The sequence below is a fragment of the Alternaria incomplexa genome, assembly GCF_024043165.1.
Source record: "Alternaria incomplexa strain BMP 0042 chromosome Unknown scaffold_28, whole genome shotgun sequence".
NCBI lineage: Eukaryota > Fungi > Ascomycota > Dothideomycetes > Pleosporales > Pleosporaceae > Alternaria > Alternaria incomplexa.
In genome coordinates this window covers 82152-105596 of record NW_026249877.1, presented here as the reverse complement: position 1 = coordinate 105596, position 23445 = coordinate 82152, and the positions used below count along the sequence as shown (strand labels likewise).

At 53.7% G+C, this 23445-nt stretch overlaps 7 protein-coding genes across 7 annotated transcripts; 4 read left to right on the top strand and 3 right to left on the bottom strand.

Annotated features, from left to right (window-relative positions):
- Positions 1 to 209: 209 nt before the first annotated feature.
- J4E90_010845 (uncharacterized protein) lies at positions 210 to 1592 on the top strand (the record flags this gene model as incomplete). The annotated part of the gene is made up of 1 exon (XM_051440357.1): positions 210 to 1592. One exon carries the CDS (start codon positions 210 to 212, stop codon positions 1590 to 1592), a length of 1383 nt encoding a protein of 460 aa, XP_051285801.1.
- A 985-nt stretch (positions 1593 to 2577) lies between these two features.
- On the bottom strand, positions 2578 to 4087 carry ARG1 (argininosuccinate synthetase; the record flags this gene model as incomplete). Its single annotated transcript, XM_051440356.1, has 5 exons — positions 2578 to 2635; positions 2701 to 3316; positions 3364 to 3864; positions 3917 to 3955; positions 4054 to 4087. The coding sequence occupies 5 exons, from the start codon at positions 4085 to 4087 to the stop codon at positions 2578 to 2580; spliced, it is 1248 nt and encodes a 415-aa protein (XP_051285800.1).
- Positions 4088 to 4739: 652 nt separating this feature from the next.
- Positions 4740 to 8155, bottom strand: J4E90_010843 (uncharacterized protein; the record flags this gene model as incomplete). Its single annotated transcript, XM_051440355.1, has 3 exons — positions 4740 to 5663; positions 5712 to 7826; positions 7997 to 8155. The coding sequence occupies 3 exons, from the start codon at positions 8153 to 8155 to the stop codon at positions 4740 to 4742; spliced, it is 3198 nt and encodes a 1065-aa protein (XP_051285799.1).
- Positions 8156 to 8708: 553 nt separating this feature from the next.
- Positions 8709 to 11130, top strand: VPS27 (Vacuolar protein-sorting-associated protein 27; the record flags this gene model as incomplete). The annotated part of the gene is made up of 5 exons (XM_051440354.1): positions 8709 to 8782; positions 8839 to 8971; positions 9020 to 9304; positions 9352 to 10114; positions 10160 to 11130. The coding sequence occupies 5 exons, from the start codon at positions 8709 to 8711 to the stop codon at positions 11128 to 11130; spliced, it is 2226 nt and encodes a 741-aa protein (XP_051285798.1).
- A 1804-nt stretch (positions 11131 to 12934) lies between these two features.
- Positions 12935 to 14216, bottom strand: J4E90_010841 (uncharacterized protein; the record flags this gene model as incomplete). Its single annotated transcript, XM_051440353.1, has 2 exons — positions 12935 to 14135; positions 14197 to 14216. The coding sequence occupies 2 exons, from the start codon at positions 14214 to 14216 to the stop codon at positions 12935 to 12937; spliced, it is 1221 nt and encodes a 406-aa protein (XP_051285797.1).
- A 1180-nt stretch (positions 14217 to 15396) lies between these two features.
- On the top strand, positions 15397 to 17460 carry J4E90_010840 (uncharacterized protein; the record flags this gene model as incomplete). Its single annotated transcript, XM_051440352.1, has 2 exons — positions 15397 to 17151; positions 17311 to 17460. The coding sequence occupies 2 exons, from the start codon at positions 15397 to 15399 to the stop codon at positions 17458 to 17460; spliced, it is 1905 nt and encodes a 634-aa protein (XP_051285796.1).
- Positions 17461 to 20797: 3337 nt separating this feature from the next.
- Positions 20798 to 23414, top strand: J4E90_010839 (uncharacterized protein; the record flags this gene model as incomplete). The annotated part of the gene is made up of 2 exons (XM_051440351.1): positions 20798 to 22498; positions 22560 to 23414. 2 exons carry the CDS (start codon positions 20798 to 20800, stop codon positions 23412 to 23414), a joined length of 2556 nt encoding a protein of 851 aa, XP_051285795.1.
- Positions 23415 to 23445: the final 31 nt, after the last annotated feature.

Genomic DNA, 23445 nt, shown 5'->3' with positions numbered 1-23445 from the left:
GTAGCGGAGAAGAAACACCTATGGTTAAACATTGTCGAACCACGGATAGACAATTTTTACCATGTCCAAATCCGTCTTCTCTAGCGAACTTCACTGCGCGTGCTGAAAACGCTGCGTATATAATATGCTCGTTAACATCTACAACTTTATTAGCACAAGCAACTTTGACTTTACTGACATACCTCTCCCTCTTAATCGAACCATTCAAGATGGCTCCCAACGCAAGCACAAAGCCTAACCAACGCAAACGTCGCAGTGCAGACTCGACACCACCACCACCGCGGCGACAACCACCGCGCCTTCTTCCTGGGTCGCCAAAGGCAAGATGGGGTGTTAACGGTAACGTTACAAATGCAGCGGACCTGAGTGAGGCTACACTCGCTCTCGCCCAGGGTATGCCTCGGGTTCTGCCAACCATGCCGGCTCCTGGTCAGTTGGTCATCCCTACCCGAGGAGAGCATGTGGACCGACCACATGTAGCGACAAATGTGCAGTCTGGTCGTAGGGCTGCACCCAGGAATGACGTGCGCAGCCAGCGATATGCTCCATATTCGCGTGCACCTCCAACTCATTTTGCTGCCCATCTCGGAGCGGAATATGCGCCGCCTGCTGATACGGCACCTCCTCCCTCTTTTTCTGCCCGTCCAGGAGCAGGATACACGTCGCATGCTGTTCCGGCACCAGCCTCGCGTATGAACTTCGTGCAGCCGCAGCAGCAATATCAGCAATACCAGCATTACCCGCAACACCAGTTTGGTAATGCCTTCCCTGAAACCGATCTGATGAGGTTTCCTTCGAACTCAAGTCAGGGTACTTTGGGCCATGGCATTTCGAATGCTGTGGGACATCAGCCTTCAAGTAATAACTTCGATGAAGATGCCTTGCGAGCTGAGGACTTTGAGGAAGCTGGACTGAACTTGGACGCAGTCCAGAGTGAGGCTTTGAATCTATCCTGGGATATGGCTCCTGTCGGACCGGCGAACGGATGGTACACCCTCGATCAGATGGCTTCCCGTCCAATCTTCTACCAGATGGAGCCTCCCATTTCTGCTCCTCCACCTACCCCTGCACCTGCTGCTATATACCAGCCTCATGGTCACTATGGGGTTCCCGATCAACGTCCCCTTCCAGAACCCACCTTTGCCAACTACATTCCCGCTGGGACTTACCAAAGTCCATATGCGCCGATCATGTATGCTCCACAGCATGCGCATTTCCATCCGCAACAGCAACCGCAGCCGATGTACGCGCCAGGCTCCATCAACAACATCGTCATACCGCAGCCGGGCTCGATGTATGCGCAAAACCTCGTCAATAATTTCCCGCCACAACAGCATCAACCCACCATGTATGCGCAACCATACCAGCGCCAGCCCACCGCGCAACAACCCCAGGCCAACTACCCTGTTGCCGACTACAACCCACCTGCGGCTTACGCAGGACCTTCCTCGCGACAGCCAGGAAACTACAACGGCAGCACTGGGCAGGCGCAACAGTTGGATGCGGGATCGAGGCGGAGACGGTCAAGCTTGTACCTCACCACTGAGGAATGGGTTGAGGCACAACGAAGGCAGCATCCTTCCGGCGAATGAGGATGCAGACGGAAAAGGGAATGAGAAGTGAACATGGACCCGGAGTACAAGGAAGACAGCGGGATCCCGAGGTGACCAAGCGGCGCATACCTAGGTACGCCACGACACGACGTCTAGGATGGACGAGCGAGCAACGAAAAATGGAGAAGGCTGAAGAAGAGAGAGCAGAAAAGACGCGGCGACATGGAGACTGGAGCTGCGAAACTGGCGTGGATTCAGAAAGAAGATGGAGAGAAGGAAGAGAAAGACGATCAAGTACACACTGGGTACAAGCTACATCATCAACCGCATCCTGACCGTGACGCGCCAAGCCACCTTACAAAATCTTCTCAGCTATGCGAGCAGAGGATTTACAAAAGCAGATAAGTATGCGATAACCTGGAACCTGAGTGCGACGTTGCTCTCAGCGGTACCGACACCCGGATAACCGATATCGGAACGCTCGGAATAGCTTCACCCACCATTTGGAGCTAGTGCTTGGCGTTCGCGTCAGCCAATGAGCGCTTCTGGGGTTCGCGTTCGAGCTCCAAGTCTTTCTGTGAGAGACTTTGATGTTTTGGTCGAGGTTTGGATGTTTGGTAGTAAAGGGGATTTGACTGTAGCAGATGGGTTTCGTTGCAGTATGTTGGTCTTTTCTGATCCCAGGGCCCTATCAGGCTAGCTTTAGCTGTGATCTTTCGACTGTCTAGTTATTGCGAGACAGCACCTATTTGGAGAGTATCATCTCTTACGCGTCATCTCGTTACCAGACAACACGGAAACATCGGGTCAAAATAGTAGTATGATTTTTATCATTGGTATCTACTTTATTCATCTCATCATTGACCCCAGCACGACCGCTTCGCCAGACCATGCGTCATTTCGGCGTAGCCTCAGGAGACGCATAAGTAATCTGATCATGAAGGTTTTCACGATGAAGCCACCTGCGCCAGTACGTCAACGTAGTATCGTACTTCAGCGTCGTATGCATATCAGAAGAAGCCTTCTAAGCCCTCGACATGTTCTCGCCCTCCTCCGCCTTCTGGAGCCCGTACTTCTTGAGACTGTTTCACGTTAGCAAACTATCCATACCCACCCTTCAATCCAAGGACTAGACGTATAAACTCACCGAATGCTCTGAATAGCAATAAAGCCCGTAGTATCCATAGGACTAAAGTTATCCAACGTATCCATACTAGCCTCCTCCTCAGAGTACAGCTTCTCAGTCTGGCTGGACCGACCAAGCACATACGCATTACCCTTGTACAGCTTCATCCTGACCTCGCCGTTGACCCTGCGCTGCGAGAAGAGCAGGCTGTTCTCGATGAACTCGCGTTCGGGCGAGAAGTACATGCCGTTGTAGAGCTGGTAGCTCCAGTTGTGCGACACGAACTGGTCGCGCAGGTTGCGCACCTGGGCGTCCATGACGAGGCCCTCGAGGTCGAGATGGGCGAGGCGGAGGATGGTCATGGCGGGCGAGTCGTAGCAGCCGCGCGATTTTAGGCCGATGAAACGGTTCTCGACGATGTCGATGCGGCCGATGCCGTGGGTGAAGCCGAGTTTGTTGAGGGCGGTGAAGAGCTCGACGGAGTCGGTGTAGGTCTGCGAGGGGGTGGTGAGTTTGACGGGGATGCCCTTTTCGAAGTGGACGGTTATGTCGGTGGGTTCGTTGGGGGCGTTCAGGGGGGAGTCGGTCATGGTCCACATGTCGTCTGGGGGAGACACGTCGGGGTCCTCGAGGATGCCTGAATGATTAGCCTTGAATATACAGTCTAGATGTGTGGTATCTTACCAGCCTCGTAACTGCAGTGAGCCAAGTTGGCGTCCATGGACCAGGGCTTCGCCTTAGTAGACGTAACCGGAATACCATGCTGCTCAGCGTAGTCCAGCAGATCCTGCCTGCCCTTGAAGCGGTCGCAGAACTCCGGCAGCCTCCACGGCGCAATAACCTTGATAGTAGGCTGAAGTGTGTAGAAAGCCAGCTCGAAGCGGACCTGATCGTTGCCCTTGCCCGTGCAGCCGTGCGAGACGAACCCACAGCCTTCTTGCTGCGCGACGCGGATCTGTGCGCGGGCGATGACGGGGCGGGCCAGCGAGGTGCCGAGGAGGTAGCGGCCTTCGTACGAGGCGTTGCACTGGACGGCGCGGAAGCAGAGCTCCTCGACGAATTCCTTTTGCAGGTCTAGGATGACCATCTTCTTCGCGCCGATCTTGAGCGCCTTCTTCTCCACCTCGTCCCAGGGCTCTTCCTGACCGACGTTGGCGAGGAAGCAGACGACCTCATAGCCCTCCTCTTTGTCTACGCGTTAGATTGTGTTGTGTGTCTGAATGTGCTTCTGACGTACCGATGAGCCATTTCAGGATCGTGGAGGTGTCGAGGCCGCCTAATGACTCAGGTTAGTTGGCTCTGAGCAAGTTGAACGCAGTCGGCGTTGGGTTGGCTTGGGGTTGCCATAATATTGTCTGTTGCAGAAGTACTCACCAGAGTAAGCAAGGCAAACGCGTCCCTTTGACATATCTGCAAGTGTTGGGTATATAGAAAGTGAGAAGAAAAGAGTCAAGAAGAGTCAATTGAAGGAGGGGTTGCGGCGTCTGGGGAACGACGGGTGTGGAGAGTCAGAAACCTTATCTTATCGCACACAAAAAATGTTCGGCCCTCACCATCCCTGCCGCCCGATCATCGGCTTGTCAGCCTCACGACGGACCTGAACTCTGAGATCAAGTTTGGAGAGCCCATGGTATAGGAAGTTACGGTTTGTGTCGCGGTTTGCAGCTTGCAGTGTACGTACTATTGAAATTTCATTAGTAGGCAGCATCTGAGGTAATGTATATTCCTACAGTCAAGTCTTTCACACAATGCGGCACAGATGGTAGCCATCCGTAGTGCCTATCCCGCTGTATCCAAGGTGCTCAAGCATCACAGTAAGTTTACATGTAAAGGTAACAAACGAATGGTGCGTCTCAACGGAATGATATTCGACAAGGTATATAATCCCAACGCCAAGTATGCAATGCCCCGTTCGTCCCAGAGCATAATTCGTCGCATGCGCAAAGTATAATCTGAACAAGACTGTCGCTACCCAAACTTCCCAAGATGCAGCGCCAAAAGTCAAATAACGCGTAAACACTCAACCAAACGCGCTGGACGTGTTATCAACATGTGTGTTGCTAGAAAGCACCACCAGCGACCCTCTCCCTCTCATAGAAAACAATATACGCCTTCTCATTCTGCAGACGGTTGTGCGGAGGCAGATTCCCGGGATCAAAGTCCGTAATCTTATCATCGTTGAAACTGCGCCAACATCCCCTAGACTTGTCCTTGACAAAAGCGATGTAATGTCCGCTTCCGAGCGTAGCACCGATATGCCAGATAACAGCGTAGGCGTTGTACACATACGGCCCATTCATAGTGGGATCGCTCTTTACGCCAGCAAGTTGTGCAGGTCCATCTCGGGCCTTTTCCGACACATATCTTTCTTGTTCTGGCGTCATGGGTGGCTCGACAAAGGGACCCATGTCGAGGCGTTGGAGCGGGAAGTTAACAGGCGTCCGGACTTTGCGTGCGCTTTCGGTGCGCGAGGCGCTGAAACGCTTGAAGTGGATGACGAGGGTGTCGGGGGCGCGGGTGATGGTGATTTTCTTTACGGCTTCGCGGTCTTTCTTGCAGCGAGGGCAGCGCCATAGTTCGTCTCCTGCTAGACGCTCTGGTGCGCAGTATGAGTTTAGACAGTGACGTAGATCGCATTCGCCGTCCCGAGGAATCTCTACGCTGATACTCCAGAAAGCTTCATATGTTGTACTTGTCACGCCGCATGTCTGGCATGTAAGCTGTGAAGCGTGCTGACCGGCGAAGAGACCACCGATGACAGACATGTCCCGGTGCTGGTATCTCCGCCACTCAATCATTGCTGAATACTGGCGGGGGAATCTTTCTCGTTGCAACTCTTCCTGGTCCGAGAGTGGCTTGAGTGGCGGCTTGTTCCATGTTAGGTTCAAGTCTTCGTGCATGTAGTCCAAAACGAATTCCAGGAACTCCTTGGCGTCTTGCTGCTCATCAATGCCCCACTGCGAGTTGAAGTGTCCGCAAATGCGCTGTTCAAAGTTAGCCATGCCTATCTTCTGCTTCCATCTCCGACTTACCCTGAATGTGCTTGGGCGCACGGACGTGACATCGCCCTTGTACAGATTAGACAGTAGCGTCGCGTACGCCTCCGGCAAAATCCCCTTTGTTCCCTTCCAATTGTCTCGTTGAAGATCTCGCTGATATCGTCCGGTGAGGAACAGGTCTGAAAGCAACAGGTGCCCACTGAGACACTGCACCACCGAGTTCATGTAGCACGTGACGCCAAAATTCAGCAGGCCCGTCCTATGTAGCCTCAAGTTACTAAACTGAGGTTGTCCGTTGTAGACGACATTGCGGTTCTGTTCTTGCCGATCGTGTACGCCACTGTAGCTCACCCTAGGAACAGAGGGCGGCGGCCGCGAAGGCGCAACGGGTATAGCAGGTGCGACGTATTGGTTGGTCGACTGGAACTTGGACGGGTACATCATGGATGACTGCTCGGCTTCAACATCGGGGTATCGGCGTAGGAACTCTTCTGTCGAACGATAGAAGTCCTGCGTAGGCTCGTCTTCATCTTCACCATCTGCCGGAGGGACTTCCACTGCCGCACGCCCCTTTCGAGCTTCCTCCAGCCACTGTTGCTGCTCTTCTTGATCCATGGGAACGTATTCACGTTTTGATCTTCTTTGCGTATTGTTCCTCGCGATATGGCTGGCAGCTGGCGATCGTCGAATAGCCCGAGCCCGCGTTTGACCAGCAGCCACTTGCCCAGCAGTGTTCGACGTCTTCAAAGCCTGTGGGCCCACCAGGTCCATCCAAGCGTCAAGACCACCTTTGAGAAGAACCGGAGGTCGCCTGAGCGGTTTGTCCGCGTTGAACTCGTGCAGGGTATCAAATAACCGCTTTAACGCAATTTCGCTATCAGATCGGTTGTGTCTATGCATGAAGTCGATGTTCTTTGTCGACTCATCGTAATATACGACTACATCAAAGTCGGCCCTCTTGTCGAACATGTCCTGTTCCTCATCCGGCGATATGATGAGACGGTCTAGAAGCTGTTCGGCAGAGTCGCCATCGCGCAGGGTCAAGGGCTCTATGCACATGATGTTCCGCACGAAGATGTGTCCCGCGTCGAAGTCTGTTCTGTCCCGCACGTCGATGGTGAGTACGTTGTACATGCGGTAGTAGTCGTAAAGCATACTAGCATCAATCTCAAGTTCGACCGTTTTGCTGACAGACCTTGTTCTTCCATTGCCGTCTCGGAGGGTCTGTGCGGGAAAGTATGAGTCGGGCGCACTGTTTGCATTCGGTGCATACGCTGATGCACTGGACGCTGCGAGTGAGTTGGTACGACCCCCGGTTCCGTTCAAACTCCTGGGTGTACTCCGAGGTGCGTTGATGCTCGAAGGACCTGAGATGTTCCTCGCTGGACTATAGGTAGGGCTAGGCTCCTTCGGTAGTGAGGCCGCGAACTGAGTATCTAGAGGCAGCTTCGGTGGTGGCGGCGGCATGTGAAGGGGCGGTGGAGGCATACCCCGCGGACCGATAATCCGATTTGTAGAGTGGTAGTCTGCAGGAGAGGGCATCTTGACGGACAGATCCTGGCTGGGGCGAGGCGATGTATCAACTAGCGGACCGGTCCCTCTCAGATTTGCGAACCGCTGAGCAAGGTCATTTACTCCGTTTACATTCGATATGCTTTGGTGCACGGCCCGGCCATGCAGCGATTGCGGCTTCGGTTGCACGGGGGGTTTTCTCCGTGAAGAATCCAGAGAGGCCGCAGGTGAAGCTCGACCGTTTGGCAGCCCGGTAGGGACTTCAGGAAGCATCAGCTCGTCGTCTTTGCGCATCGCAATCATGCCATTGCGATTGCTTTGTGTTGTAGAGGGAGGTGTGGAGGTAGTCCTGTGATGGGCGCCATTCCTCTTGTTGTCGTTCTTTATAATGTCCTTTATGCGCACAAACCGCTCTTCATTTGACTTGATCTCTTTCATGAGCTCGTTGAAGTCGCGGTGGATCTGGCTTCGGCTGCCGTTGATCTTGTCGTAGTAGTCGCGGTGGGTGGGTATCAGTTCGGCGACGATCTGGTATGCGACAATGTATTCCCAGTAGGCGCCGGCGGGAGAGCGGTTGTTGAGCATGTTCTTGGCCGAATTGAAGTGCCCCTTGGCTCGTTCAAGGAGGAGTTTGATCTGTGCATGGTCAGCGCCTGGCATGCTAAACGAATCACCTCGTCCAGGAACAGACCGAACACGCCTGTAGCCTACATGGACATAAACATGCAAATTGGGGTCACCCAACGTCAACGTAGGCTCCAGGCTGTTCGGTCTTGTCCCTGACTGAGGCGATGTTGGATGAGTACCGAATGGTGTTTTAGCGAGTCGGCCGTGTCTGTCGCGGAGGCTATGATTTCGGCGATGGGCGGGAATGGGCCAACTGGGCCTCTGGAGTCCCCGGCGCCGTCGCCGCTTCCCCATCCGTCTGCGCCGACGCCGTGCGCGCCATTGGTGTAGCCGTTCATGGCGGTGGTGGTGGTGTAGGTGGGCGAAGGAGGTGCTGAGGGCGGCGGAGGAGGTGCCGCACTCACAAACACACTTTAATCGGCGGGCAGGCGTGCATGTTCTCGAGTCCGAGCAAGGCGCACCTGGATGTATCGAGACCCGCAGTCGAATACGCGTACGTGTGGCCAGAGAGGCAGTGTTGATCGGGAATGCGGGGCGGATCGGGTAGCGCGTGATTGGGCAGTGGCGTGCAATATACGGGCGGCGATTCTACAGCAGCGGGCGGGTGCCAGGGGAGATTTGGGTATCGTGAGTGAAGGCGTTGGGCGTGGATGGCCGTCCCGCGATTCGCAGGGTTGAAGCATGCGTCGGTGGATGCGGCTCAGAGGCGTCCGGCGTCATCGCCAAGCCCTCACCTCGGACAGCTTGCTACCTAACCACCACAGCGACTATCCCCACGCGCTACTCTCCACCCAGCCGCAACTTTAAACAGAAGTCGAAGCAGCTACCAAAGTACACCGATTTACATCTGACACCTAAGAATTCATTCACCCACTGGGAGCGCCCTACATCATGGCGGGCTGGTTCGGGTCCTCGACCACCGGCGCGCTCGACGAGCAGATCGAGCGCGCCACCTCTTCGAGCCTGTACGAGCTGAGCCGAGATGTCTGTAATATTCGAAACACATGCTAACACACATCAGAGAGGACATGCCCCTCAACCTCGAGATATCCGACGTTATTCGCTCCAAGACGGTGCAGCCTAGAGATGCCATGCGCGCATTGAAGAAGAGGATAGGGAATAAGAACCCCAACGTCCAGCTTGCCACCTTGAACGTATGAATCACTCTATAGAAACATCACGAGTTCTGCTAATCCTCCCAGCTCACAGACACGTGCGTTAAGAACGGCGGCGCCCACTTCATCCAAGAGATAGCTTCCCGCGAGTTCCTCGATAATATGACGTCCCTACTCAAGGCACCCCCGACCGTCGCACCCAACAACGATGTGAAGAACAAGATGCTCGAACTTATACAATCATGGGCGACTGCCGCTGAAGGGCGCCAGAACCTCAGCTACATCAACGAGGTCTACTACAGCCTGCAACGGGAAGGCTACCACTTCCCCCCAAAGGAGAACATCTCCTCCAGTATGCTTGACAGTAGTGCAGTAGGTTATCTATATATGTGCAGCTACTACAGACTAACACATTCCAGCCCCCCGAGTGGACCGACTCCGACGTCTGCATGCGATGCCGCACGCCCTTCACCTTCACGAACCGGAAGCACCACTGTCGCAACTGCGGAAACGTCTTCTGCGGCGCGTGCTCGAGCAAGAGCATTCCGTTACCCCATCTCGGCATCATGGACCCTGTGCGCGTCGACGATGGCTGCCATGCGAAGCTTACCGAACGTTCACGAGGAACACCGCTCCCGAGAGTCTTCGACACCCCCAAGCCACAGAGGACGCTATATCAGGGCTCAATGGAGCCGCGGAATGCGCGCGTCGAGGACAGCTTCGATGCTGACTTGAAGCGAGCGCTGGAGATGAGTCTGGACGAAGCCAAGGGAAACAGCTCTTCCGGCTTTGTGCCTCAGTCGCAGTTGCAGTCACAATCCAAGCCAACGAATGGGACGAGCAAGAAACAGCCCGAAGAGGAGGAGGATGCTGACCTGGCTGCCGCTATTGCAGCTTCCTTGGCTGACATGGAAGAACAAAAGAAGAAGTATGCCACGACCTTCCGGGAACAGGCCTCCAATGCGAACGGATCAGCACCTTTTGTTGCGCCTAAGAACGATTACGAGCTCACGCCTGTCGAAGCCGAGAACATCAACCTCTTCTCCACATTGGTCGACCGGTTACAACATCAAGCGCCTGGCACTATCCTGCGGGAACCACAGATACAAGAGCTGTACGAGAGCATTGGAAAGCTGAGACCGAAGCTTGCCCGTACCTATGGCGAGACTATGAGCAAGCATGGTATGTTACACCTCCGCGCCATCGGAACTGTACTAACGGGAGCAGACACACTACTTGACCTACACGCGAAGCTGTCAACCGTCGTTCGATACTACGATCGCATGCTCGAGGAGAGACTTTCGAGCACATACAGCAACCAGACCAACGCCATGTACGGTCTCCCTGCTTCATCACAACGGCCGGCATCCAACCTATACCCAAGCATACAGCAGTCAGGAGTACCGGGATCCGGTGAGAACTACTACACAGGAAACGCAGACCCATCCAGTGCATACGGACAACCGCAATCGCAATACGGTGGCGGTTACCAAGCACCCTACCCACAGTTCGACAAACGACCACAGTCCTACGCTCCACCGCAAGATCAATATCAACAACCCTCACAACCATACCCCAACCTCGCACAACCGCCACCTAATACTTCGTACCCGAACCCTGCTTCACCACAACTCCAGCGTCAAGTATCGAATCAACAGTACCCGCCACAACAGTCCTCAGGATATCCATCGCAAGCACCTCCGGTGTCTGACGCAGAGAGCGCTAGCTTCTACTACGGAGACAACGCTGCAGCGCAACCCTCTCAGCCGCCAATGCAGCGAAGCCAAAGCTACGGCTCTCAGCCATCCCAACAACAGCAACCTCCCTCCCCACAAGCATACACTCGAGCTCCACCACAGCAGACGCCCATCTCACCACCCGCACAGCCTACGACTGCGTGGCAGAACCCTCCGTACCCCAGGCAAGACCAGCCACAGGCTCAACAGCAACAGGCACCCCCACCGCAGCAGCAGCAGCAGGCACCTCCACAGCAACAACAAGCTCCGCAACAAGCGCCCCCTCCCCAACAGTACTGGCAACAGCAACAGCAAGCGCCCCAGCAGCAGCAGTCTTCGGCGTGGCAATCCGCACCGTATGCGACGGGTGGTTATGGACCGGAGAGTTTCCCGTCTGCGCCGCAGAATCAGTTGCCAGTTCAGCAGCAGAAGGTTGTGGATGAGCCGCTGATTGATTTGTAGATGATCGAGTTAGGGTGGGCTGTCATTTGAGTTGGGCTTTGGTCTGGGGGATAACATGGATGACGTATTCTACGCGCTGTCATTATGTATGGGATAGCATAATTTGGTAGTCTACGAAAGGGCCTGGGACAGGATTGTTCGTCTAGGCCTTGAGGCGTTTAATAGGTGGGGAAGACGTCTGGCATCGCTTATAGATACCTAGGTATGAAGATAATCGCAATACAGCAATATGACCCGCCTCTGTCAACGCGAGCTTCACATGCTATCAATCGTCCTTGCGTCTGACTCGTGCAATGTCTCCAGTCCACAGCGCCTAGCCATCTTCGCAAAGATCAAGAAACTAAACTTTTCAGGTTCATTGTCTTCAGTGGACAAAGTTGACACAACGTGCGCATGTCGTTTTTTTTCTCCTCACGAGTGGACAAAGCAATGGAAGTACGCCGGATCTGGACAAAAGCCGCCAAAACCCTCATTGACGAACTGACCAAACAACGGAAAACAAAGATGACGCGCTTTGCCTTGCATCCATACACAATGGAGGCTCAGCTGTTCAACATCTCGGCGAAGAAGTAGTATACCATGTAGACACCATATCCATCGCAACACCAATAAGACACCTACAACCCATTTCCAGCATGGCAACAACATCCACAATCACCGCCGTCCTAACAACAGCAACAACCTACGTCGCGGACCACACAATTCAGCCCGGTGACTCCCAACCCTCAAGCTCCCTCCTCACCCTATCCACCCTATTCAAACTCCTCATCCTCCTCTCCATCCCCCTCTTCCGCTCTCTCGCCTCCGCCCGCCGCCAAAAAATCATTCAAACAAAAGATGAAGCCGCCGACCTAGCAACCTCATGGCAAGAACCCTGGTTAACAAACGATTGGACGACGTTATACGGGTTGATCGGTCTGGCGCAGAAGGGCGAGATAAAGACAGAGCATACGCCTTTCCATGCTGCTCATCTATCAACAATCCAACGGCGCTTGATAAATGAATACGGAACTAACAAGAAACACCGATGGGCGTTACACCGGTTGTTAGAACGGGGTGTGATTCCGCTGCGGATACAAGATGGTGGTGTGGAGACGAGGTGTACGCGGAGATGGGGTGTGAGCTCGACGTTTCCTTGGTTGATCCTACCATCCTACCAACAAACTAAAAAACGTGGGTTCTTTGAGTTTCTGGTTCCGCATCCTGAGCGTGTGGAAGTGCGTGCGTTGCTGGGGTTGTTGGAGGAGAATCAGATGAACTACATCATCTCACGCCGCACGCACAACCCGAAGACAAAAAAGACACGCACCTCGATTACCGAACCGCCCGTCTTGCATAGGGACCGTCACAATGCCAGCGATCCCCTTCCCTACTTTCCGCTGTCAGTGGGCGCGGAATCGAGCTGCGAGGTGCTTTTACCCTTCCTACCAGATGAAGAGGTGGAAAGTGCGCGTGGGAAGCGGATAGCTGGGCTGAGTGATTACGTTAGGGAAGGGGATGGGATAGAGGGGAGGCCGCGGGTGCCGTTGTTGCACTGGAGTAGTTGGGCTGTTGTCAGGGTTGAGGCGGCGCATTGGGGATATATAGAACTGGATCATTATGTGCTGGGTGCTGTGCAGGATTGTGGGATGGGGGTTACGTATAAGAGAGAGATATGTGGGAAGAAGGCTGTGGTGGTGGAGGTGGCTGCGTGGGAAAAGAAAAAATGTGAGAAGAAGGCTCTGCAGGAGATTGAGCGGTGTGGACTTGGATTGTGAGTTAGAGTATAAGTTGGGAGATATCGTCATGTTCGTTTTTTGATGGTCTAGAAGGAACCGGGTTCTAATTGTCTTTTCATCCATGCTCCGATCTCTTCTACTCGTGGTCTTGTTGCTGGGTCTGGGTCTTGCTGGGACCAGAGTCCTACGCCTTCGTAGGAGGTTAGTTCGACTCTGTCTTGGGCGATTTCTTCGTATTGCTTCTTCTCTGCTGCGTCGTGCCAGCGGGATCGCCCAGAATGCGTTTTTAAGATCTGGCGGGCGATGCTGCGTCGAAGGTGCTTGGCTAGATCGTTTGTGGTATCGTTCAGCGGACTCTGCAGTCCGGTCGTGACGTTCCATATCGGTAGACTTAGTCTCGTGCCGGCTGGGGGATAGCTCCGAGCGTAGGCACGACATCTGCTCAGCGTTGGTACTGCCGGTGGGGCTTTGATGGCATCCTCGAAAGTCGCATAGTGATTCATGGCCATCTGAGTCTCGATGTCGAGAAGCTCGTCTGGTTGCTGTGATGCGAAGATGTCGTCTTGTGGCGGCAGGGTAAGTTGCGCATGAGGAGAACGGAAGAAGTGCAGTGGAGATGCGAATCGATCGAAGTAATCCTGCGGCTTCCTAAATAGAACGTCACGCCTTTCCGACAAAATCATCGTGGGTATAATTTCGTTCTCTCCATAAGCTTGCCAAGATGTCGGCGGCGGTGTTTTGGACAATCGTTTCCTGCCACGCTTCTTTTCAGGTTGCAGATTCTCTATAGCCTCGCGAATCGCCAATGAACCAGCCATGTCTTCATCAGCTGGAAGTTGGGTTTCGTCGCCATATTGCGGCTCGGGAAGATCCTCCGGCTGGACGACTGGAAGCTCATCTGGGAACACCCAATCTACAATCGGATTGTTGATGGCTGCAGCGCCGATTCGACTCTCCCCAACACGACACTCTGTCAGAGCCAGCATCGTTGCCAATGAGCCACCTACGAGTTCTCCGCATACACCCATCCGAGCTAGATAAGGCCGTTTGAATTCATCGATAAGGATATGCTCGCGGACCCAATCGTAGCCAAGCAGCACATCGTGACATGGGGTCGGATACTGACGCGCCGACGACGCGCGGTAGTTGATACGCACGATAGTCCCAGCACTTGACTCTTTTAGCGTTGTGATAACGCGTTCGTCTTCATCTGAGCTCTCTGGCACTACTGGTCCTGGGGGCAGGTAAAGCAGGACCGGAGCTTTAGATGCTGATGCATGGAATACGCTAAAGAGGGTTAGTACCAGAAGAAGCCAAGATGCTGCCCAGAAGCTGCGATCTGAGGTACGCTCGCTTAGGGCGGGGCATGGTGTTGGATTGCGGAGGAGCAAAGCGCTGTGAGGTCATCGCACAGCAGACGGAGGATTCCCCGGGCAATTGCAACAACGAGAGGCAGGATCGAAGGGCAGACAACGTCATGTGAAGACAAGACGGAAGAAGACTCACTCAACCGTAATGGAGCCGTTTGACCGACAGGGGATCTCGATGCGTTCACATCGTGGGAGAGCGGTGACGGCCGAGTAAGATCGTCTGGGGGCGAGGAGAGATAATCGGGGCGGTGATAGGGCAGTGAAAGCCTTCAGACAGGAGTGTCGCAGCATTAATGGGGACCATGCAAGCGATGGTGGGCACAGGTGTAGTCACAAGTCACCAGGCGGGCAAGGCGTGCAAGGTGAGAGACCTCAGTTCGCTTGGGGCTGTCGCTTCCGCATGGGGACGGGAAGACGGCCCTAGGGGAAGGAGCCACCGTCGCGAGGAAGGCGCATCAACACAGCACAGACGTGAAGGGGAGGAATGCAGAATTTGCGTGCGCGATATAAAAACCGGTGCGACAATAACAAAAGCCGTTAGCAGAGCTGTCAAACATCAACAGTTGTGCGGTAGTGCTCAGGGGGAGTGGTGGGCGGGTCAGCATGGGGCGCGGCGTGCAGGGAAATTAGGCTAGCTGCTTTGAACCCCGAACTGTCGTGGTCTGGTGCAGTCCACAACCCGCAGCCTGATTTCATTTCCACGCCGCCTCCGCTCCTTGGTGCCGACCTGTCTTTCATTCCCGTCTGTCCTTGACCGTTGTGCACTGTGCGATCCTGCCTCTGGTGTCGAATTCCCCGCAGGCCACTCGAAACCTATCACGCTCACGCCCATTCGCGCCTACGACCCGCTTTCACAGCCTCCCAGACCCGCGTAGGACCAAACTCCGTATCACCTAATGCACGCACCTGCACGCTGCGCCCGATAATCCTCCCTAATATATCCTTTTGCGAAGATTGCGTTGTGCGACAACATCGTGTTTCCAACATTGCGACCCCAACGCCTCGTCGCGACCTCGACCGCCCTTTCAACACGTGCGCCTGCTAGCCTCCACCTGGGCACCGCAATCCTCGCACCTCCACTGAGCCTACACCGAACCTACACACCTACGCGAAACTGGCGATTGTCGAATAATACCTGGGAAACGCTGCTTCGGGTCGTCGCCCGTTAGCTTATCGATATGGCGGAAGGATCCAAAGTCCGCGCAGTCTTCACCCTGTGCAAGAACCTCGTACTGGCGGCATTGCTCTATGCTGCTATCTACGGCGTCATCACCTTCATAAACGACCCCTCTGTCGCTGCGAAGGGCAAGATTGGCATTCCCGCCTTCCTGGACAAGGCTGGACCCACAGAGCTGATCGAGACGACCAAGGCGGGCGTCAAGGTCAAGTTCGCCGGCACCACCAAGACTGTCACCATCAACCCGCACGCCAATGTCTTCAACCGCCCCATTACCGCCGTCAAGAACAAGGACGACTACCTGGGTCCCCGCCCGCATGTCGATACCGAGGCCGACATTGACATGCTGATTGAGGAGTGCCGCGGCACGTATGCTGGCATTGAGAAGATGAGGAAGCCCTTTGACTGCCTCAAGTTCTTTGCAGAGAGTGAGGACCGCTACTACAGCCTGCCAGAGCCCGCCGACCGAGCCAGCGCCCAAGACCCCCGCAACGCCGACTTCATCAACGCAGACGGACACGGCAAGACGCTCGAGAGCTACACCCCTGTGAATGACGCGATTGCTGCCAACGGAACTAACATCGGCACCTGCCCCGGCCCTATCATCCCATACCACACGTACTGGACTGGTCCTGCGACCTGGCGAGTGGAGGTCTTCATCAAGAGTTACCTCTACACCCAGAACCTGGCTTGCTCTCGTCTTTGGCTATGGCTTGACACCGACCACAACCCGAACGCCGTCTACAACATGCTGAACAAGGATGCTCTATTTGCCCGTTTCCTGCCTCTGGTCGAGCGAGGTGACATTGTTGTGATGCCCTGGAAGTTCCCTAACCGCATTCCACTGGCTACCGACAAGGAAGACAAGAACGGTTTCGACTACTACAGCAAGCCCGGCGCGGTGAACGCCAGGGGAGAGAAGGACGTGGCCGAGAACATTATTGAAGACAAGGATGGCCAGCAGTGGCTCGTTCTGACCCAGAAGCAGATGACATTCCTTCCGGTCGCCGTATCCGATGCCGTTCGCTTCATCGTATTACACATCTACGGTGGTGCTTACTTCGACATGGATGTTCTCATGCTCCGGGACATGCGACCCCTTCTACTGCCGAAAGAGCATGCTTGGGCAGAAAGATGGGCAGCACACCCTCACCCCGGCGACTACAATACCGCCATCATGTCCCTCTCGGCAAACTCCTCCCTCTCATCCTACCTGCTCTACGGCGGTATCCGAATGGGCGTCAACTTCCACCCCCGCGTGCTTGGTCGCATGGCTTGGAAAGACGGACGCGACCAGGAGTTCAAGATGTTCGAGACAGCTGCCTTTGACCCTATCTGGACAGAGTTCAACTGGGACCGCGAAGGACGCTGTACGGTGCCATGTATCCGGGACTACAGCGCAGTCTTCAAGGGCAAGATTGGTGGCGTCAAGGACGAATGGGAGAGCTACGACGGCCCACAGCTAAACCGCATCGACCTCAAAGACGCGCAACGCAAAGAGCTCAGAATGCCTGCCAGCGACTCCTCGGCCAAACGCGGGGAAGAGAACGTACCCGCTTCCGCCGCCCTGCCAACTCCCAATCACGGCGACAAAGAGCACCCCGATTCGTTCCAAGCCACGCTTGACGAGGAGGCTGAGCTGAGAAAAGCTGGTGTGATTACTGACTACGTCTTGGAGGAAGACAAATTCCCTCCCAACAACCGCACGCTGGAGAACTTCTTCCGGGGTGCCTGGACATACCACATTCACAACCAGGTAAGTCTCAACAGAAATTTCCACATGTTGTTCTGTTGCCACCCCAACCCCGCTTCTGCGCATCTATAGTCCGATGTCCCTGCAGCAGGTATCTTGGCAACGGCTTCTTCCCCACAAAAGAAGGAAAAGCAAAGAACATACGCTAACAATGCATCTCAGTGGATGAAGCATCCAGAACCCTCGTCATGGATCTCGGTCCTTGAACACGCCCACGACGGATTCATTGCCGGCAAGCGCACGAATCCTTACGGCGAGAAATGGACTGGTCCTACTCTTATGCCATACAACTACTGGCCTGAGTACGTGTGAGGCCCCGGCAGCCACCGAACCTTAACCCCCCTTCTGCGACATCGAGCTACCAGCCGATGCGCAGAGGTTGCCGTGTCGAGTGCTGTCGCTTCGGGGGAGACAACAATCCCTCTTCGTCAGGCGAATGTCCCATCGGAGAATTTGTGGCTAGCTACAGATCCCCCCTGTGGCTTTCTGCTATGGAAACGGCCAGCGCTCTTCGACCACATATCAATCACCCATTTATGGATCACGATACACTCAAATTCATCTTTTCTCGTCAAAAACATAAGCGCAGCATAAAAGCCAGATTTCAAGGATGTCTGCTTTTTGGAGTTTCTGGTGTTGATTTTAGTACTACTTCTTAGTTTGCTCGCTTTCGCGGCATATACCCTTCGTTTCTTGTTAATTGTTCTTGACTTTCCTGGGCCAGTGTGGTACTTGGTGAGGTCCTTTTTGGTGCTCGAGTATTTTTTCGCAACAAGATGTCGTTGCTAGTTGGTTAGTAGGGTAGGGCGATTTAACGATGTGGCGTCATGGCCAGAACTAAGGAGAATAGAACGGGATGAATCTACAGAGTTTGTTTGAAGCTATTGTTGTGTAGATGTGTGGTGAATGGTTCGCTGTTTCTGAGTATTGTTTGTGTGGGTTCTGCGTCACGCGAGGAGATGGTGGCCTTTGAGTAGGGGAGTGTTGATGGATATAGTAGAGCTTGAATTTGGATACGGGTCAAGTGATAGGATGTATGTATGTATTGCAGGTGTGTTTCCTATCTCGATGCTTTTGACATGGGTTATTAAAGCTAGCCTTGGTTCGCCTACTTAGACTCGCCCTGTAGATTGCAGATTAGAGCTAGTAATCAAACTAGGTTGGACGACGAAGACGGGTAGACGCTGGAGTTGATGCGGATCTCGATAATGTAGATACAGTGTACGCTGAAAGCCGGCTTGTGCTTCGACCTCGTAGAAATCTCCTTGCTTGGTAACCGGAGTTTATATCTTAGCAGAGCATACGATGTAGTAGAGTTTAGGGGAAAGAGGCTACAATTAGCACTTCAGATGTAGTTGAAAAATAAGTTATACTTGCACATCAGCTCTGTTCTTAGCAGGTGGCTAGTCACTATACGTAGTCCGCTGGCTTTGTACAAGTATCTAGTAATGATAAAAAGAGGCGTAGAAGCCTCTTTACAGGTTAAGAACTTCTAAATAAGGTATTAGTTCCTTAATTACTTTGTAAGTAGAACTGCTCGTAACTTATACAAGGCGTGCAGTAGCTGCAAGTAGTATATTATATTTGCAACTTTCCGAATTGTAAGTGTATGTAATTGCAAGCACATGATTGCACACTAGATTCTTAAAAAAAGATAATTCAAATTAAAGCGCGTATGCAGGTTAGGAAAATCTAGGTACGCAGATTTGGATTATACTTGTTGTCCGAGCCGGGTAAGCAAGGTCTAGAAGTATCTAATCTATCCCAAGAGATGGCTACCTCGGTAGCGAGTTGTCTAGGTTATAATACACTCTACTTTACCTAATAGGTACTATTACACGCGATAATGCCCGTTACCTATCTTACTATCGTTACACTTGATGTGATGCGATGATACATGGGTTCCGATAGCCACGACAATTGTACCAGCCTGTTTGTATGCTCAGCCGGCGACATCTCCGATGATAACAAGCCAGAACAACAGTATCTAATACCTCCTACAATAGAAGATGACGGCCCTGGCACGGGGTAGCACAAAGGGTCTCCTACCTACATCGTTCTTGTCCAAAGGAATAGAAGATAACAACGACAGCGATCACGCGGAGTCGGAGTGATACCACCAGAGCCGCACCACAATTAACCAACGGGCTGTCATAGTCATCGGATAAAAGGCCATGGTCGTGGAGCCGCACACTAACACATCATCCAACGGGACGCATGCCAACAGCCGAGGATACGGAAGGTTTTCAAGATGAAACAGTATCAAGTGCCCAAGTCTCGGTTGCAACAATACGGAGTATCGTCCATAGGTGTGATTTCCTGACCTGCCTGTTCGCGGTACGATCACCCGATGGGCTGCAGTCCGCCTCGTGACGAGCCCCATACAACGCGCTTCTATGCCAGCGGAAGAGCGCGATACTTTGTAAAGGTCCGAGAGTGTTCCCGTTGATACGGCTACAATACGACTACGCAATGCCATCCCACACCAATCTGTCCATGATCATCGTCTCACATGCGTCGAGAGATCCTGGCCATGTCCCGACCCCCACGCGTGTCAAACGGGTTCCTCGTGCCTTGCACCGTGGAAGTAACGTTCCAGAATGAAATCCGCCTGTTCTCCGGAGTCACTTGGTAGGGTATCCTTGCTGTGGAGCCAGATCTGACAAGCGCTTTTCCCGAGATTCGTCCTGTACCTTGCTGGTGAATGCCAGCAGGGATGGAGCATGACAAACGTCTCGATTGATGCGTGCGTACATGTCAGGCGGATCGGCATGTGCTGCATTTTAGACTTCCGTCCCGGTGCTTTGGTGGCGGTGCGGCTGGGAGAAAGGCGTTGCAAGCGTCGTTGAGCGCAGCTCCTACCTTTCGTACGAAGTCGACGTTGAACCATCGCGTCTCTTGTGCCAATGCAAGTCGCCGAGGTACCAAGACCCGGGGACACCGACGTGGAAGCTGATCTTATATTCTTTTGCGGCAGGGACTGACGTGAGATGAAGCAAGTCGGGATGTGGTGGGAATCGGAGATCGGTTAGTAGACGCCGTAAGGACGCTAGTCCAGAAAGGGCATCGCGCAGACTCTATCAATTTAGTTGACGTTTTTCCAGAACCCAACCTGCCAGCGCGGACCGATTCACTGACACTCCTGCCTCAGCTTTCCCACGCGAGGCGCTCTCGAGCACGACTGTCACATTCCATGGTTTGATGCATGCCGGGAAGTGACGGAACTCAAATACGCTTTTCACCACTCAGGTGAACAAGATCTTCACTATGACGTCTAGAAGAGTTCTGAGGCTTCTCATCCTCGTAGCTGATCCTCCGCATGGGATAAGATGAATGCGAAAAAGCGGGGTCGCGGCAAGGGCCTGTACGCGTCCGCGCTTAGCAATATTCGCATACCGGGTACCATGTATACACTGAGGTGTTATGAACGGCTATCGCCAATTTATCCATCTTCACCCCGGGGTTTCATCGTCTCCTTTGTTTACAAACTTGGACCGCAACGATGTTGAGGACGTTTGACAGCAGCACTATGAGCGAGGTGACAGGTAAACCTCATACAAAGGGTTCCGACAATTCGGCGACGCCAGCGAATCCATCGTCCGCGGTCCCACAGCCTACGGCAGCTCCCGAGCCCCCTCGCCGCCAGCAAATGCGCAGCTGCGACTCATGCAAGCGCGGAAAACGAGCTTGCGATGCAGACAAACGCGTCGACTTTGCGAACCAGACATGCTCTAACTGTCTTCGAAAGAACCAAGTCTGCACCTTCAACTGGTTGAAGACAGCATCAGTGACTCATCCAGAGCGAGAGAGGAAGAGGAGGCGCTCAGAGGAGAAGAGTGATAGTGATCAGCTCGAACAACATGCAGCAGGTAGCTCTGTCAGCTATCAGTATCAAATACCACCTGGATCCATTGCGAACGAAGCTCAATACGAACTGCAAGATCGAGGCACACAGTGGTCATCATCTCAAGACGAAGACGAGACGCGCGAGGACTACTTCAGCAACCCGCCGAGTGACGACGTGGATAACATATCCGATGAATCGATACACTCACTGGATCTAGACTCAGTGCAATTGGGGAGGAACAACGAGCAAGGATTGCTCCAGTCGCGATACCCACGGAGAAACTCTTTCGCCTTGCGTCCTCATCGTGGAAACCAGAGAGACGATGCCTCATCTCCATTCATGGACATACTGTTGGGGGAGAGAACGTCTCGGGGGTTCGTGACCAACGGGCTATTACGCATCTACAACGACAGCATGGAAAACTCACTCTCATGTTGGCTCACAGAGCACAACTGCCCGTATACGATGACGCGCTACAAGCCTTCTCTCCTCTCGGCGAGTAAGGCTACACGGGAATGGAGTGGTACCTGGTCGAACAGAATGTACAACCGTGTACTTCGACTTGATCGAGCCTACGCATCCCTTCGCATACGGAAACCAACGACCGACGAAGAACGTACAATCTCCAAAGCACTCAACATGGTCATTATGTCTTTCGCGTCACAATGGGCTCAAGCGGGCGAAAGAGGGGCAGGAGGCCGTGCGACTGACCCCCAGTTTATGGCAAACAGATTTCCACAGTCGAATGAGTTTGAGCGATCCATGCAAGAGACACTCTGGCATCAAACAGCTAAGCTGCTGCATCAGGCTGCTGACATTGGTTCTTTTCGTGTCATCTTTGCCTTGATCATCTTCTCGCTGACCCAACGGCCGCTAGACACCACACAGCTACATGCACGTACGGATCCCAGGTTGAGGACGCACTACGAACACTTTCAAGCCCTGGTACAGGATGATGACGCCCCAATCTTCTTGGAGATAGCTTTGCGACAGCTACTCGCCCAACGACGGAGACTGGAACGCGTGGAACAAGACCTAGGACGAGACCCTCTTCAGCAAGAAGACCGAGATACTTTCAATCTGTTATACTGGTTTGGCGTTATGTTCGATACCCTATCCGCAGCGATTTCCCAACGACCAGTAGTGGTCGACGATGAAGATAGCGAACTACCACCTCCAACCAACGACGCGTATACCGAGCCGTTTACGTGGTCAAACCCTCCTACTACTTTCACGGACCAATTCGCGATGCCAGAAAATCTTTCCAACTTTTCCACTGAGCCACCAGCGACCCAGGCCACAGAAGGCAATGCGGTGTGGGGTGATCTCTTCACGCGCGATGGCACATTGGAAGTAGACCCTGGAGCAGCGCGATGGCCATGCAGCTACAAGGTCGCCGCCGCAACACTCAGTTCCGCCGCACCAGTAAAAGTGCTACTATACAGACGGGTCGCCCACCTCCAAGCGTTGGTATCGCGGAAGGTTTCGCCAGCTAGGATTGAGGTGAGTACAGGGATATGCCATTTCCTTCTTCGTGGCCTCTAGCTGACAATCTCATGCGCAGTCAGGTATAAACGGCGCATTCCACGTCTACAACCACTGGCATCGCACGTACGCGTCCTTCTTCTCCGACTGCGTAAAGCACCACGCCACCCTCCCCACACGCGTACAATCCTGGTACACCCTCATAGCAGGCCACTGGCATCTGGCCACCTTCCTGCTTTCCGACTTGCTACTCACAATCGACAAGACGAAACTGTCTTCCCCGAACGAGCGTACCCTACGACAGTCATCAAACCTCGTGAATACCCTGCGCCGCCAAAATGCACTGGCAGTCGCCGACCTGAGTCTTGCCAGCATACACAGTGTGAAAGAGAAAGAAGGCACAAATGAGTTTCACTTTGCGCTCAGCCAGGCTGCCCTGTTGACAGAGCCGTGGACTGTGGCTTTCGTGCGCTCGTTATGCAGAGCAGGCTACGTCTTGGTGCAGGTAGTCGCGTCGGAAACGATCGAAGAAGAACGCGATCACGCAATACGGAGATGTCGCGATTGCATCGAGGGGCTCTGGTATCTGGGTCGCAAATCAGACATGGCGTTTCTCGCTGCGCGCTATCTGTCGGATATGCTGGATGAGGCGATACGCGATACGAGTGCACGGACGATGGCGGAGGAGATGGGCAGTGATTCTGCGACTGTGTCGTCTCAGTTTGGTACGAGTTCGAGCCCTGGGACGGATGCAGGTGTGCCTGTGTATCAGCAGCCGTTTGGTTCGATTGGTGCTTTTCCGTCGTGGTCGGATGCGGATTTGATGGGGTGTTGTCAGCCGGGTACTAAGATCGACGAGGGCGATGTGTTGAATATGGAGACTCCTTTGAATGTGGATAGCGCGTTGCTTTGGGACTTTAGTCTGCAAGGATAGCGACATAGTCCAGCCAAGCCGGGAAGTAGCA